The 16,046-nt window shown below is 51.8% G+C and overlaps 1 protein-coding gene across 1 annotated transcript; it reads right to left on the bottom strand.

The window, feature by feature from the left end:
* Positions 1-4,827: 4,827 nt before the first annotated feature.
* Positions 4,828-14,765, bottom strand: NELFB (negative elongation factor complex member B). Its single transcript, XM_075322998.1, has 13 exons — positions 14,523-14,765; positions 12,384-12,547; positions 12,032-12,131; positions 11,716-11,946; positions 10,413-10,598; positions 10,164-10,276; positions 9,976-10,078; positions 9,551-9,646; positions 8,101-8,243; positions 7,680-7,786; positions 6,146-6,287; positions 5,297-5,405; positions 4,828-5,222 (listed from the first exon to the last, which is right to left on the bottom strand). The coding sequence occupies exons 1-13, from the start codon at positions 14,646-14,648 to the stop codon at positions 5,082-5,084; spliced, it is 1,761 nt and encodes a 586-aa protein (XP_075179113.1). The 5' UTR covers positions 14,649-14,765; the 3' UTR covers positions 4,828-5,081.
* Between the last annotated feature and the right edge of the window lie 1,281 nt (positions 14,766-16,046).

Below are 16,046 nucleotides of genomic sequence, written 5' to 3'. Positions count from 1 at the left end.
TCCTATATAAATGGAGTTTTTTGGTCTACCAGTCACTGAACACCATCGTATCTCTATGTTCTTGTGTTTTGTGGATTCAGGAGGCGTAAAACAGACCCCAACTCTTCATCAGACCTCCAGAAGCAAGCCGCCGCCTCGCAGCGGGAAGAATTCATTACCGAGATCATCACGGAAGAGGACGGGGATCGGCAGCAGACGGTGAGCGCGCGGGACGCCATATTTTATGATGCAGGTATATACACTGTAGATCATCTCGTGTATATTTCCCCTCCAGGGAGAATATTAACCCCTCAGGAGCGGTGAAGATTCTGCAGTCGGATGATGTTGACCCCAGAGGCCACGAATTGTGTCACCGGATGAAGCAACTGCTCCTGGATGACCAAGATGGTGATGAATCCAGAAGTGACAATGCCCAACCTGGAGATGGTCCACATGATGCCAGGACCTCTGGTCAGACAGTCCAGGACGGCGCTGGTGGCTTGGAAGACGCCAACACACAAGACAATGAGAAGTCCTCACACCCGGCTAACCTCCCAGCAACGGCCGGGCAGATCGATGAGGAAGAGAGGCGAAGGCTGACGTTCGACTCTAATTCTCCGCAGACTGGAGGTGTCCAAGAACAGGAAGGCTACACGGAGTCACAACCTTCATGTCATCAGAAAGACAACCATGGAGTGACGGGCGGCCATGATGAAGGTCCACCTGCCCAACCGAGCGGTCCTGAGAACGTGGTGGATGGTTTATATAGACCAGCTCCAGTGCCAGAACCAACCACAGCCACCAGCAGTCATCAAAGTGATGAGTCCAGTCTTGTCGGGCTGGAAGATACTGGTACCAGTGACCAGAAGTCACAACCTGCGTCACTACAAGGTGAGAATGACTCGGCGTCCAATTCAGCAGACGGCGATGGATGCAGCGTCATATCAGGGCCCGATCTCCCTCCGGATGAACAAAATGCCTCCGAAACGGGAAGCCAGGATCTGAGAGGACATCACTGGTCAGGAAGCTATGACGTGGTAAGACAAAGCCAAGGAGTCCTGGTGCTGACGAGAAGCACAGATGAAGACGCGGTCTTCATCCCCAAACTCAAGTTCGAGTTCACCCCCAACAACAGCATAGACTGGACGAGGCCGGGGAGCAATAATGGAGGTGCACCCGGAAAGAACGCCCTTCGGGTATTGGACGCATGTACACCTCGAGGACCTACCTTTAGTAAGAGCATGCTGAAGAAGGCCTCCATGTTATACAGTCAAGATGATGTTCCAGCTGGTTCCTCAGAATCTGCCCTGAGGTTCTCCGGTGCTGGAGACACCCCAAATCTCAGTGCAGGTCCTCCGCAGAGGATTGTGGATCTGTCCATTTCATTCCAGGGTAAATATGAGGAGCAGGAAATTCCGGCAGACGTTCCCAAAATATTACTAACCGAGGAAGACTATGATGAGGACTAGTGTATAGACTGTAAATGGTCCAGTATCCATCTCCACTATACTCCATGCTTTATACTGCAGCACACCTCAGTATAATAATAGTACTATGATTATTACCTACATTCCTCTTCTGTCCTTACATCCGTGCAGTATTTTATTGAGGTTTATACACATGAATGAGGGTCCATAGCGCCAGTATGTCTAAATCTACCGGCCCGCGCCCATTCCTGCTGATCCTGGAGCCTATATGTGCCCGGGTGATGATTCCTACACAGTATTATCATTCTACCTCTGCTTGCTCTACCGGAGCTGCACTCCCCACTGGGCTAGGATCTGTTCACTTCTTTTTTTTTTTTTTAGTAAGGGGGGGGGGGTTTGCACCATTTTTCTGAAGTTAGGACCACGATACAGCATATACGTAACACAGAGAATAAAGGAACAACACAAGGAGATGCCACTTTCTATGCAACCCGGGGTCTCTACTACATGAGCCAGTCAGAGGGGTTTAAAGGTATTGCTTGACCTCACAATCAGCAGAACGAGGGGTCCGCAGCGATGACTGGAGCGTCTTGGCCCCTTCAACAAAAATGTAAAACCGCTTCAAGTCTGCATCAAATAAAGGGGAAAATGGATCAAAAATGTAACAATCAGAGAAGACCATTATTGCAGGAAACAAACAGGATTTGGATGAGAATTTTACATTCACATTGCTACTATTGCAAATCAGGCTGAAAATCTGGACAGTCGCCTGCAGAACTTCCAACAGAAAAGGGATTGTTCACTACTTGCACGACAGTGCCCTGCTGCAAATTAAAGCCGCTTACACTCGCCTCCCACAAAAGTATTCATTCCAACTGTCGGCACCATGTGTACCGGGACTCTTGTGACGTAATGCTTCTGCCTCTGAAGCTAATAGACCACAACTCCTCTGTAAAGGCCCCGTTACACGCTACGATTTATCTGACCATGTCACGGTTTTCGTGACGCACTTCCGTTAGCGACGTCGTTGCGTGTGACACCTACGTGCGACTCCGAATGATCGCAAATAGGGTGAAAATCGTTGACACGTAAAATATTGTTCGTTGTTTGGAAGGCAGCAGACATATTGGTACATGTGACACCCTGCCAACGACGAACAACATCCACACGACCGCCTTGGTCAAACAATACAGTCATATGAAAAAGTTTGGGCACCCCTATTAATGTTACCCTTTTTTCTTTATAACAATTTGGGTTTTTGCTATTTCAGTTTCATGTATCTAATAACTGATGGACTGAGTAATATTTCTGGATTGAATTGAGGTTTATTGTACTAACAGAAAATGTGCAATCTGCATTTAAACAAAATTTGACCGGTGCAAAAGTATGGGCACCTCAACATAAAAGTGACATTAATATTTTGTAGATCCTCCTTTTGCAGAAATCACAGCCTCTAGTCGCTTCCTGTAGCTTTTAATGAGTTCCTGGATAAAGGTATATTTGACCATTCCTGTTTACAAAACAATTCCAGTTCAGTTAAGTTTGATGGTCGCCGAGCATGGACCGCCGCTTCACATCATCCCACAGATGTTCAATGATATTCAGGTCTGGGGACTGGGATGGCCATTCCAGAACATTGTAATTGTTCCTCTGCATGAATGCCTGAGTAGATTTGGAGCGGTGTTTGGGATCATTGTCTTGCTGAAATATCCATCCCCTGCGTAACTTCAACTTCGTCACTGATTCTTGCACATTATTGACAAGAATCTGCTGATACTGAGTTGAATCCACGCGACCCTCAACTTTAACAAGATTCCCGGTGCCGGCATTGGCCACACAGCCCCAAAGCATGATGGAACCTCCACCAAATTTTACTGTGGGTAGCAAGTGCTTTTCTTGGAATGCCGTGTTTTTTTGCCTCCATGCATAACGCCTTTTTGTATGACCAAACAACTCAATCTTTGTTTCATCAGTCCACAGGACCTTCTTCCAAAATGTAACTGGCTTGTCCAAATGTGCTTTTGCATACCTCAGGCGACTCTGTTTGTGGCGTGCTGCAGAAACGGCTTCTTTCGCATCACTCTCCCACACAGCTTCTCCTTGTGCAACGTGCGCTGTATTGTTGACCGATGCACATTGACACCATCTGCAGCAAGATGATGCTGCAGGTCTTTGGAGGTGGTCTGTGGATTGTCCTTGACTGTTCTCACCATTCTTCTTCTCTGCCTTTCTGATGTTTTTCTTGGCCTGCCACTTCTGGGCTTAACAAGAACTGTACCTGTGTTCTTCCATTTCCTTACTATGTTCCTCACAGGGGAAACTGACAGTTTAAATCTCTGAGACAACTTTTTGTACCTTTCCCTGAACAACTCTGTGGAATAATCTTTGTTTTCAGATCATTTGAGAGTTGTTTTGAGGAGCCCATGATGCCATTCTTCATAGGAGATTCAAATAGGAGAACAACTTGCAAGTGGCCATCTTAAATACCTTTTCTCATGATTGGATACACCTGCCTATGAAAGTCAAAGCTCAATGAGGTTACAAAACCAATTTAGTGGTTTAGTAAGTCAGTAAAAAGTAGGTAGGAGTGTTCAAATCAAGAAATTGATAAGGGTGCCCATACTTTTGCACCGGTCAAATTTTGTTTAAATGCGGATTGCACATTTTCTGTTAGTACAATAAACCTCATTTCAATCCAGAAATATTACTCAGTCCATCAGTTATTAGATATATGACACTGAAATAGCAAAAACCCAAATTGTTATTAAGAAAAAAGGTTATTATTAATAGGGGTGCCCAAACTTTTTCATATGACTGTATATCGCTGATCGCTGTTGCGTCGTCGGTGAGATGTGTACGTGTGACCGCTACAAAACGACCTATGAGCGATCTCAGCAAATCGTAACTATGATCTGGGCGTGTCACATCGTTTTTCGAGATCGTCAGATAAATCGTAGCGTGTAGCTCTTTTCTCCAGAGGAAGTGTGATTGAATCAGCGCATTAGAGGACGCAAGTCCCAGTACATGCGATGCCGACAGAGCTGGGATGGCTGCGGGTCTGGGAGGCGAGTGTAAGCCATTTATTTCATTAAAGAATAAGTTGTCCAATTGGTGAACAACCTCTTTAATAACTTGTCCACACGTCGTGGAAACGCTGCAGATTTTTTCTCTGGATTTTTCCCTGTAGTAGAAAAGTAAAATTCTCATCTCCATCTGTTGCAGGGATATACCACAAATCTGACCCTGAATTATCCGGGTATGATACGGATACGTTACAGCAGTGTACTCATCATACCGTCCCTTTTAATAAGGTCCTCTGAGTGTAAACAGCACAGGGATTGCGGCATTACTACGCCCTAGATCTATCGGACTTGCTGGAAGATACGCGGCTGCTTTTTTTTTTTTAAAACATTCTGATACATTGAATTGTAAAAATGTTTATTTTAATTTGGTAAAAATAAAAACTATATTTTGACCGAAAGCAGCCGCGTGTTCTGTGCGGACTCCTACCCGGCTATTTCTACCCTATCAGACCAGGAGGGAAAGATTTAGCCAAATGGAGCCTCCCGCAGGGTCCCCTTCACTCTCATGATATAGAAGCCCACGTCTGCTCTGCATCACACACGGTTTTGGCCCCCGAGCATTGTCCGTCACTATACAGTAATCGTGCCCGCTTTATACCACCGGAGGCGTGGGCATGTTGTGCAGCGGCAGCTCCATGGCTGCGGGCTCCGGCTCGGCGGCAGGGGGACTGGGCTTCTTCTGCTGGAGCTTGTCACTCAGCTGGGTATACAGCTCCTTCACTGGATCTCCGCTCTGTAAGAGAAGGGCGCACATGACAAGAGGCGATTCCTACATTCTAGTAATGGATCCTCTACCCCCCTACTTACTGTTTTGGTAGGTTCCAGGGCCTTCTGTAAAGACTCCAGCTTGGAAGGTGCCACTTTGTGGTGGAGGTGAAGCAGCAGCCGGAGGACGTGTCTGTGAATATTTTCCTTTCTGCAGATAATTTTTTTTTTAAATAGTATTCAGGTAATAAGTTTTTTTTTTCCCCCAACCCCCCCCTCCCCCTCCCCTCTCGCCCTCCCTTTTTAGCAGCGCAGCACAGGTCATCTCCATAACCCTCCCATAGTAGTCGATGTTTCAGGCGCCACGTCAGCCGTCCTCAGCGGCGTGACCTCTCCTGAAATACCTGCGCTGCCTGATGGAAACGGCCCGACCCGAAGTTATCAGAACCCCGGGCAAACATTGACTCTGCTCGAGATATTTTCCGTCCAGAAGGAAGGCAACATCATGCGGTGTTTGCCGTGTTGGGTACACAGGAGAAGGACTATTGACGTTGCCAGATCTGACGATAAAATCACGACATCCGACTTGTGGGGGGGGGTGCCATTACTTATGTTTCTTTCTTTAAAGAGAACCCGTCCAGTCTAATAAATACTGGCATCCCCATAAAGCAGCAACGCTAGATCATCTTTGTCTACAATTTCGCATTGAGCTGTTCCTTGGTTATTCCTCCTGGAAATATACGAATTAATTGACAACTGGGCGTCACCAAGTCTGTTATCAATCCAATCCCTGCGGACTTTGTATGGACACATTACACTGGGGCGGGGGCGGGGGGGGGGAAGATTGGTAACGCCCAGGTGTCAATTTATACATTTCCATATCCTACCCTTAGCTCCGCGGAGTGACGGCCGCTGCGGGGTCTGCACCGGGCAATGATATCGGGCACTTACTTGGTGAGAGCGACGAGGAAGAAGCCATCAAATATGTGAGAGCAGAAGTCCTCTGAGACAAACTCCTCAGACAGCAGCGTCAGGTTACTGGTGAAGAGGTGCAGGAAGATGTCCGTGAAGGCCGTGTCATTGTACGTCTCCTCTGGAAACAAGAACGTATTGTCAGTGCGGCGACTCACAAGGAGGGAGGTGCTGTGTGTCCATCTTAAGGAACTTGGGGCCATTTCACACGGATTGCCGGATCCGTCACTCTCCAGTACAGAGTATTACAGTGCAATGGCACTGTTCTGGAGTGTGACGGATCTGGCAATCCGGCAAAATGCCGGATGTGTGAAACGGGGTGGGGGTGGGTTGTCTTCTAGGCCCCTCCGCCTACCCCCTCGATTTCTTCTTCTAATCACTGATTTAGTGATCTGCCTCCTTTTTGAAATTCTGCACTGCTGCCGCCATCACTGGGGTGATATGCGACGCATAAGCAGTGGGATTCCTCAGACGGTCTTCAATAAAATGGCGCCACAGGCAGTGCATGTGCAGATCAACATTTTAGCTCCATGATCTCTGCATTGAGACAAAATCTCGATCTGCGCATGCGCCGCCTCGGGTAACATTTTATGGACGATCGTGTGTGTGCACAGTGCAATTCCTCAGACGGTCTTCAATAAAATGGCGCCACAGGCAGTGCATGTGCGGATCAAGATCTTAGCTCCATGATCTCGGCATTGAGACAAAATCTCAATCTGCGCATGCGCCGCCTCGGGTAACATTTTATGGACGATCGTGTGGGTGCGCACAGTGCGATTCCACAGACGGTCTTCAATAAAATGGCGCCACAGGCAGTGCATGTGCGGATCAACATTTTAGCTCCATGATCTCTGCATTGAGACAAAATCTCGATCTGTGTATGCGCCGCCTTCGGGTGACATTTTATGGACGATCGTGTGGGTGCGCACAGTGCGATTCCACAGATGGTCTTCTATAAAATGGCACAAGAGGCAGCGCAGGCGCAGATCGAGACTTCGGCTTAATGAAGAGGTCATGGATCTTAAATCTCAATCTGCGCATGCGCCTCCTGCAGCACCATGATATTAGCAGACAGGATGTATAATCCCACTGCACGCGCGCCACCCACAGCAATGATGGCGGCAGCGGTGTAGAATTCCAAAAAGGAGGCAGGTGACAGAATAATTGGTGACCTGTAGAAGAAGAGGAGGCAGGAGAAGACGACGTCTAGCCCCGATGCACAGAAGACATCATCAGATGAAACTTTGGAGGAAGATTATTCAATAAGCACAGATTGATCAGCGCCATCATGGCCTACGTCCTGATGACCGGTTGTCTGCGGTTGATCACTTCTGCATCGGGAGGTGAGTGCCGCAGAGTCTACACACAATGCGGATCTTTCTCTATCCAGCGCCGGTCACTTCTGCGTTTTCACGCAGACCCTGGGCTGAAAGCGCTCAGCGCAGCCCTATAAAGAGCCCATGTCCTGATTCCTGTAAAGCACCAGATCACACGTGGTAACGGCTGCACTTACTGACGGCGGGCAGCAGGCGGAGCAGCGAGTTCTTATTCCTCTGCTTTGTGATGTGGAGCAGGTAGTAGAGTCCGACCTCGCAGGCGATTCTGTTCTCCTGCAGGAACCTGACAGACGGACAACACAACGGTCACCAAAAACTGAGCAGCAGATCCATATTACAGATATAGGGACACCAAGTGCAGAGTCTAAGGGTTGCACAGTGCACTGAAGCCCCCCCACCTCCGACCCTGCATTACCATAGTGCGCCGTGCCGAGGAAACCGGCCCCCTTATACTGCGGAGAAGGCAGCGAGCCGAGGTAACGAGCAGGAAAAGGTGACATTACAAATCCCTCCATTCCCAAGAACAAGGGGACTTATAATAACAAGTAAATGACAAAGTGATGATGCGACGTCCCTAGGACCCGGCCCCCCACTCACTTGGTGAAGGCATCCGGCAGGGTATTGGGGTACGTGACCGGCACCTTCTCTTCTGTGGGCAACTTGTGTTCTACATTGAACGTGTAGTCATCTACCACCAAGGACATCAGGAGAGGTAAGAACCTGGTGATCAGCTCCGAGTCCTGGAGGAAGGAATAATACACTGGTTAGAAATGGAGAAAGAGGGAGGAAAGGAAAGAAAGGGAGAAAAGAAAGGAAAGTAAGGAAGGGAGGAAAGGAAGGCAAAGAGGGAAGAACGGAAGGCAAAGAAGGAAGAAAGGAAGGCAAGAACGGAAGGTAGGCGAGGGAGGCAAAGAAAGGAAGGGAGGAAAGGAAAGAAAAGAAAGCAAAAGAGGGAGGCAAAGAAAGGAAGGTAGGAAAAGAAAAAAAGGAGGCAAGGAAGGCAAAGAAGAAAGTGAGGAAAGTAAGAAAGGAAAGAAGGGAGGAAAGGAAGGCAAAGAGGGAAGAACAGAAGGGAGGCAAGGAAAGAAAAGAGGGAAGAAAAGAAGTGAGGAAGGGAAGGCAGGAAAGAAAGGAAGGGAGGGAGGCAAGGAATGCAAAGAGGGAGGCAAAGAAGGGAGGAAAAGAAAGAAAGGAAGGGAGGAAAGGAAAGCAAAAGAGGGAGGCAAAGAAAAAAAGGGAGGCAAGGAAGGCAAAGAGGAAAGTGAGGAAAGGAAGAAAGGAAAGTAAGGAAGGGAAGAAAGGAAAGGAAGGGGGGAAAGAAGGCAAAGAGGGAAGAAAGGAAGTGAGGAAGGGAAGGGAGGAAGTAAGAGAGGGATGAAAGGAAGGCAAAGAGGGAAGAAAGGAAGGCAAAGAGGGAAGAAAGGAAGGCAAAGAAGGAAAGGAAAAGGAAGGGCGGAAAGAAAGGAAGGCAAAGAGGGAAGAAAGGAAGGCAAAGAAGGAAAGGAAAAGGAAGGGCGGAAAGAAAGGAAGGCAAAGAGGGAAGAAAGGAAGGCAAAGAAGGAAAGGAAAAGGAAGGGCGGAAAGAAAGGAAGGCAAAGAGGGAAGAAAGGAAGGCAAAGAAGGAAAGGAAAAGGAAGGGAGGAAAGAAAGGAAGGCAAAGAGGGAAGAAAGGAAGGCAAAGAAGGAAAGGAAAAGGAAGGGCGGAAAGAAAGGAAGGCAAAGAGGGAAGAAAGGAAGGCAAAGAAGGAAAGGAAAAGGAAGGGAGGAAAGAAAGGAAGGCAAAGAGGGAAGAAAGGAAGTAAGAAAGAAAAAACAGCTTCAATGTGTGCGGAGGGTAAACTATTACAAACACGCTTTATTTCTGGCCAGGTTTTCCCGCTATATATTGGACATTTTGTAATAATTTGGGTCTTTATTTGCCCCTTTTGGGTGGATGGGGGGCAGACACAAGAAAACTAGATATACTCCGCAATACCAGTAATGTGAGTGATAAGTGTGCTGCCCTCTCATGCTCCCAGCGACATCCCACCGCCCTGCTGTGACTCACCAGCTTGGGCTCCCTGAACACCTGACTGTCTATCATGTCCCAGGCTCCGTGCCCCAGTGAAAGCATTCGAAGAAGCAGATGCAATTCATGGTTGTCCTGCAAAGAGAAAAGAAAAACAGACACTTCCAAATGTTACATAAGAGGTCGAAAAAAATCTCATCAGCTTAGAAGGAAACAGAGCGAGGATGATGATGATGATGACCACCATCCACAGGCAACAATGGCGCCACCTGCCGGCCATATACAGTTACTGCGCAGCACACAGGGCGACATTTCATTAGTCACAAAATCTACACCTATGTGAGGTCATTGCACAAATTCTGACCCGTCTGCATCAGACAGCGCCAGTCTTGCCTAAGGGAAAAAAAAAATGCTTGTGTGTAATCCTGCAGAGCCCCCGGTGAGGGGCGATGTGCGGCACTCACCCTCGGTAGTGATTCCTGGCCGATCAGCTCCTGTAGGTTCCGGATGGTGCTCAGCGCTAATGTGTTGATGGCGAACGGGTCACACAGGATCATGGACAAATCTCTGTCATGTATAGAGGAGAGAAGAAGATGAGGTGATGCCGGCAGCGCAGGGGGCGATCGCTGGTCCTACATTGTGGAGTCCTCACCCCAAAACCTGCTCTTGACCCTTCTTTACTCCATCAAGAAATCCCTGTAATTCCCGCGCTCTTTTGGCGTCCACGAACTTCTCTCGGATGCAGGCGTCCAGGCACCAGGTGAACTGCCCCAATAAAGGGAACACGTGAGGCGCTGCTCGGGCGCGGTCCTACCTTTCAGGCTCATTTTCATCAGTTTATATACATTAATCCCTGATGCCCGGGCAGAAGAACCTATAGAACTCGGCGGAGCGCGCGTACCTTGTGGCAGGGATCCACCGAGCAGATCTCGCTGACGTCCAGGTCATGCAGGGACATGAGGAGCTCGGCCCGCAGGGTGCAGTAGTGGAGGTTTCGAGTCCTCAAGAAGAGCGTGCGCAGGAACTGCAGGACCATGTCGTACAGCTTCACGTTCTTCCCGATCATCTGAGTCAGTTTATGCACCACCTAAAGGGGGACAGGGAGGAAAACGTCAATAGGGGGGCTCTACTGCAAAATGTCAGATGTGGAGGAAACAGAAAAACGCAAATATCTTGTCCCAATCTATTACAAAATCACGAAGTGTCTCCCTGCAAAGACCCCCGGACCCCACATCACCTGCAATCTGACAATAGGCTAACGCAGCCTTTATCATTCTTCTCACTTATATAGGGCCATTATTCCACAGCGCTTCACAGCCATCGTCACTGTCCCCATCAGGACTCACATCTTTGGAGTGTGGGAGGAAACTGGAGAACCAGGAGCACTAACCACCGAGCCATCGTATAGTGTTAACTACCAAAGCCACCGTACAGCGCCAACCACCGAGCCATTGTATAGTGCTAACCTCTGAGCCACTGCATAGCGCTAACTAGCATACAGCGCCAACCACTGAGCCTCCATACAGCGCCAACCACCGAGCCTCCATACAGCATCAACCACCGAGCCATCGTATAGTGTTAACTACCAAAGCCACCGTACAGCGCCAACCACTGAGCCATTGTACAGTGCTAGCCTCTGAGCCACTGCATAGCGCTAACCACCATACAGCGCCAACCACCGAGCCACTGTGCAGCACCAACCATTAACTGTGCTGACCACTGAGCCACCGTACAGCAACAACCACCGAGCCACCGTACAGCATCAAACACCGAGCCATTGTACAGTGCTAACCTCTGAGCCACTGCATAGCGATAACCACCATACAGTGCCAACCACCGAGCCACTGTGCAGCACCAACCATTAACTGTGCTAACCAAGGCGCCGTACAGCATCAAAAACCGAGCTATTGTGCAGTGCTAACCTCTGAGCCACTGTATAGCGCTAACCACCGTACAGCTCCAACCACTAAGCCGTACTAACCACCGTATAGCACCAACAACCGAGCCACTGTACAACACCAACCACCGAGCCACCATGTTGCACGCCTTATGAATGAGTTAAACATACGCCCGGTGGACTCCACAAACCACTGAGCCACCAAATTATCCAACACATGACAGCAAGAAGTTACATAATCCCTTTAAATGACTGATTTAGCTCATTTAGGCAACGTTCAAATCTGCCCATTGCGCGTCGCTCTCACCTCCCCCTGTCGTCTCGTCTTCGGGGAGAGGCTGAAGAAGTTGTGCAGGACGGAGAGGTCGCTGCTGAGCAGGATGTTCTCCTTCTCCAGGATGTAAAGCTTCAGCAGAGGCGACACCTCGTCCCCGAACAGAGCCTGGTTGTCCTGCCAGATCTGCCGCTTCACCTCCACGGCGCAGGCCTTATACAGCTCCTTGTCCGCCATCACCAGCTTCAGCTTCTTCTCGGGCACCTGATATACAGATCGGGGGATGGGTAACGGTCAGTAGGGGTCGTGGAACCATCTGCACGATCTGTGTAGACCGCGGTGACGTCACCTTGGGCAGGTGCTTCATTACACACATCACCACCGGCTGGATGGACGGCATCTTCACCAGCGGGAACGACTTCTCTAGCAGCTCCTCCAATTTACTGAACCTTTACAATCAGAATTAAATAATCAATATTAAGAAGCTTTAAGTTTAGTGTTTTGTTTTTTTGTTTTCAGTTCTAGGGTGACTGTCTCTTTAACACTATGAACATTTCAGTGTCTGTGGCCTCAGAGAGCAATACGTGACCACTGCAGCCCATCACAATCTGCGGGGCTCAGTGACTGGCAGCAGCTGAGCGGCTCTCAGGCCCCGGCCATCGGTCCCATTACTGCTGATGTGGACCTGCAGCGTCACAGACCTGTCCCCGTCTTTCCCTTCGGATGCGATGGCGGAAACTCTCTCCAGTAACTTCTCCCTTAGTTCATCGAATACGGTCTGGTGGAACTCGAGCCGCGGGATGCTGTGAAGATCCAGAAACGGCAGCGCCGACTGCAGCGACGGCAGAAGGACGCCATTTTCTGTCTAAAAGGATAAAATATGATAGGATGAGCCGAAAAAAAACGAAATATCAAGAGAGGACATGAGCGATATGTACAGGGTGCAGAACATACAGAGGACTGGGGAGGTGACACAGCAGCGGCCGGCGGGACAGGGGCAATGGCAGGAGGCCTGGCGGGAGGGGGACGGGCGGCTGACGGGAGGGGGACGGGAGGCCTGGCGGGAGGGGGACGGGCGGCTGACGGGAGGGGGACGGGTGGCTGACGGGAGGGGGACGGGTGGCTGACGGGAGGCTGAGGCGCAGCAGGGGGACAGGCGGCTGACAGGAGGCGCAGCAGGGGGACAGGCGGCTGACAGGAGGCGCAGCAGGGGGACAGGCGGCTGACAGGAGGCGCAGCAGGGGGACAGGCGGCTGACAGGAGGCGCAGCAGGGGGACAGGCGGCTGACAGGAGGCGCAGCAGGGGGACAGGCGGCTGACAGGAGGCGCAGCAGGGGGACAGGCGGCTGACAGGAGGCGCAGCAGGGGGACAGGCGGCTGACAGGAGGCGCAGCAGGGGGACAGGCGGCTGACAGGAGGCGCAGCAGGGGGACAGGCGGCTGACAGGAGGCGCAGCAGGGGGACAGGCGGCTGACAGGAGGCGCAGCAGGGGGACAGGCGGCTGACAGGAGGCGCAGCAGGGGGACAGGCGGCTGACAGGAGGCGCAGCAGGGGGACAGGCGGCTGACAGGAGGCGCAGCAGGGGGACAGGCGGCTGACAGGAGGCGCAGCAGGGGGACAGGCGGCTGACAGGAGGCGCAGCAGGGGGACAGGCGGCTGACAGGAGGCGCAGCAGGGGGACAGGCGGCTGACAGGAGGCGCAGCAGGGGGACAGGCGGCTGACAGGAGGCGCAGCAGGGGGACAGGCGGCTGACAGGAGGCGCAGCAGGGGGACAGGCGGCTGACAGGAGGCGCAGCAGGGGGACAGGCGGCTGACAGGAGGCGCAGCAGGGGGACAGGCGGCTGACAGGAGGCGCAGCAGGGGGACAGGCGGCTGACAGGAGGCGCAGCAGGGGGACAGGCGGCTGACAGGAGGCGCAGCAGGGGGACAGGCGGCTGACAGGAGGCGCAGCAGGGGGACAGGCGGCTGACAGGAGGCGCAGCAGGGGGACAGGCGGCTGACAGGAGGCGCAGCAGGGGGACAGGCGGCTGACAGGAGGCGCAGCAGGGGGACAGGCGGCTGACAGGAGGCGCAGCAGGGGGACAGGCGGCTGACAGGAGGCGCAGCAGGGGGACAGGCGGCTGACAGGAGGTGCAGCAGGGGGACAGGAGGCGCAGCAGGGGGACAGGCGGCTGACAGGAGGCGCAGCAGGGGGACAGGAGGCGCAGCAGGGGGACAGGAGGCGCAGCAGGGGGACAGGAGGCGCAGCAGGGGGACAGGAGGCGCAGCAGGGGGACAGGCGGCTGACAGGAGGCGCAGCAGGGGGACAGGCGGCTGACGAGAGGCCTAGTGGGAGGGGGACAGGCGGCTGACGAGAGGCCTAGTGGGAGGGGGACAGGCGGCTGACGAGAGGCCTAGTGGGAGGGGGACAGGCGGGCTGACGAGAGGCCTAGTGGGAGGGGGACAGGCGGCTGACAGGAGGCGCAGAAGGGGGGACAGGCGGCTGACAGGAGGCGCAGCAGGGGGACAGGCGGCTGACAAGAGGCCTAGTGGAAGGGGGACAGGCGGCTGACGAGAGGCCTAGTGGGAAGGGGACAGGCGGCTGACGAGAGGCCTGGTGGGAGGGGGACAGGCGGCTGACGAGAGGCCTGGTGGGAGGGGGACAGGCGGCTGACAGGAGGCGCAGAAGGGGGGACAGGCGGCTGACAGGAGGTGCAGCAGGGGGGACAGGCGGCTGACAGGAGGCGCAGAAGGGGGGACAGGCGGCTGACAGGAGGTGCAGCAGGGGGGACAGGCGGCTGACAGGAGGCGCAGCAGGGGGGACAGGTGACTGAAAAGGGCTGTGGAGAGCGGACAGTACCTGGAACTGCTCTATAGCTTTCAGGGGCTCCGTGCAGTTGGTCAGTGTTTCCTTCAGGTCCTCGCCATTGGCGATCCCGAGCCCCTGCAGCCCCGCGAACATCCTGGGCGCTCCTCTTCCCTCCATATTGCGGACTGGTGAGGGCCGGGGCCCCGCTCCTGAGGGCCCGCACAGCTTCACACAAACTGTCCCGGGCTCTGCAGTCAAAACCAGGCACTTCCGCTTCAGGCGCAGACAACATAACGTCACTTCCTGTCCAGCACAGAATACCGCCGTACCGGAAACAAGGATTCCTTTCTCTGAGTTCCGCGCGTCCTTGGAGTCCAGTTAAAATCTTCATCTGTTGTGAAACTACAACTCCCAGCATAAAGCTCCGAGGAGACGATGAGAGTTTCACAACAGAGGGAAAGCGAAACAGACTGGTCCCTGGATATGGCCAATAGCAGATCTAACTCTGAGGAGATCTGCGCCGTCAGATCCTGTCAGATCCCTCAGAGCTATTTCTCATAACATTATGTTTCAGTTCTTCTTTCCACCATCTTTGTTTTCATGGTTTGCAGAGGTTTTTCTATCTAGGTCTCCCTAATAGTCCCCTGAGCTTCTGCCACAGAGGACAATGAAGCGTAGGGTTGTTTAGTCTCTGCAGACAGGTTTCAGGTGTTTACTCCTCATCAGTGCAAAGCAGCAGGTCTAATTTGAGTGGGTGAGAGACCTCGTATATGTGTAAGGGGGAACATTTCTACTTGTGGGGGGTGTCAAGCTTGTCAGAGGCTTCTCATCTTCCCAAATCAGATCTGCTTTGCACTGAGGAGGAGTAAACACCCCTAAACCTGCCTGGTTTTGACTTCTTATGCTAAGTCATGCGGCAATGCTCGTTAAAGGGTTGCTATTGAGTTTTAGGATTGCCGCCCCCATGGGTGGTGCTAGAGTTCCAGTCCTCTTCCTTTTTGAAGGGGTGATATGCATATGTAGATTCCCTGAGGAGCATTGCATGGCCTATAAGGACTCTAGGCTCCTTATTAGAAATGTCACGTGGTAGATGGGGCCCAGAAGCTTCCAGTCCGTCCTCAGGCAGGAACTATACAATGAAAAAGTAAATGTCCAGACGGCTCCACTGGGATCCACTAGGATCCACTAGGATCCTGAGCAGCCATTACGCTATTTGACCACATTTGATTCTCCTTTAGTGTCTCCTTTATTTGTTTCTTGACTTTATAGAAAATAACATGTCATGTGCAAGGAAGTAGAACGTAGTGATCCATCTCGTCAACACCATTATCCGCACCCGTAGAGGATGGATTCATCCACACCCGTAGAGGATGGATTTATCCGCACCCGTAGAGGATGGATTTATCCACACCCGTAGAGGATGGATTTATCCACACCCGTAGAGGATGGATTTATCCGCACCCGTAGAGGATGGATTTATCCACACCCGTAGAGGATGGATTTATCCACAACCGTAGAGGATGGATTTATCCACACCCGTAAAGGATGGATTTAGTGCTGGAGCAGCTATGGCTG

This window comes from Anomaloglossus baeobatrachus, chromosome 9 (genome assembly GCF_048569485.1).
Source record: "Anomaloglossus baeobatrachus isolate aAnoBae1 chromosome 9, aAnoBae1.hap1, whole genome shotgun sequence".
NCBI lineage: Eukaryota > Metazoa > Chordata > Amphibia > Anura > Aromobatidae > Anomaloglossus > Anomaloglossus baeobatrachus.
The sequence above is the reverse complement of the archived record's forward strand: the minus strand, read 5'-3'. Positions and strand labels throughout refer to the sequence as shown.

Excerpts from the sequence above, each read along its gene's own strand:
- NELFB (XM_075322998.1), bottom strand. The coding sequence starts at position 14,648 with ATGGAGGGAAGAGGAGCGCCCAGGATGTTCGCGGGGCTGCAGGGGCTC. Across the intron at positions 12,132-12,383 it reads GAAGGGAAAGACGGGGACAG|GTTCAGTAAATTGGAGGAGC; the intron begins GTCTGTGACGCT and ends CTGATTGTAAAG. Across the intron at positions 10,277-10,412 it reads CGGTGGATCCCTGCCACAAG|TTCACCTGGTGCCTGGACGC; the intron begins GTACGCGCGCTC and ends TTATTGGGGCAG.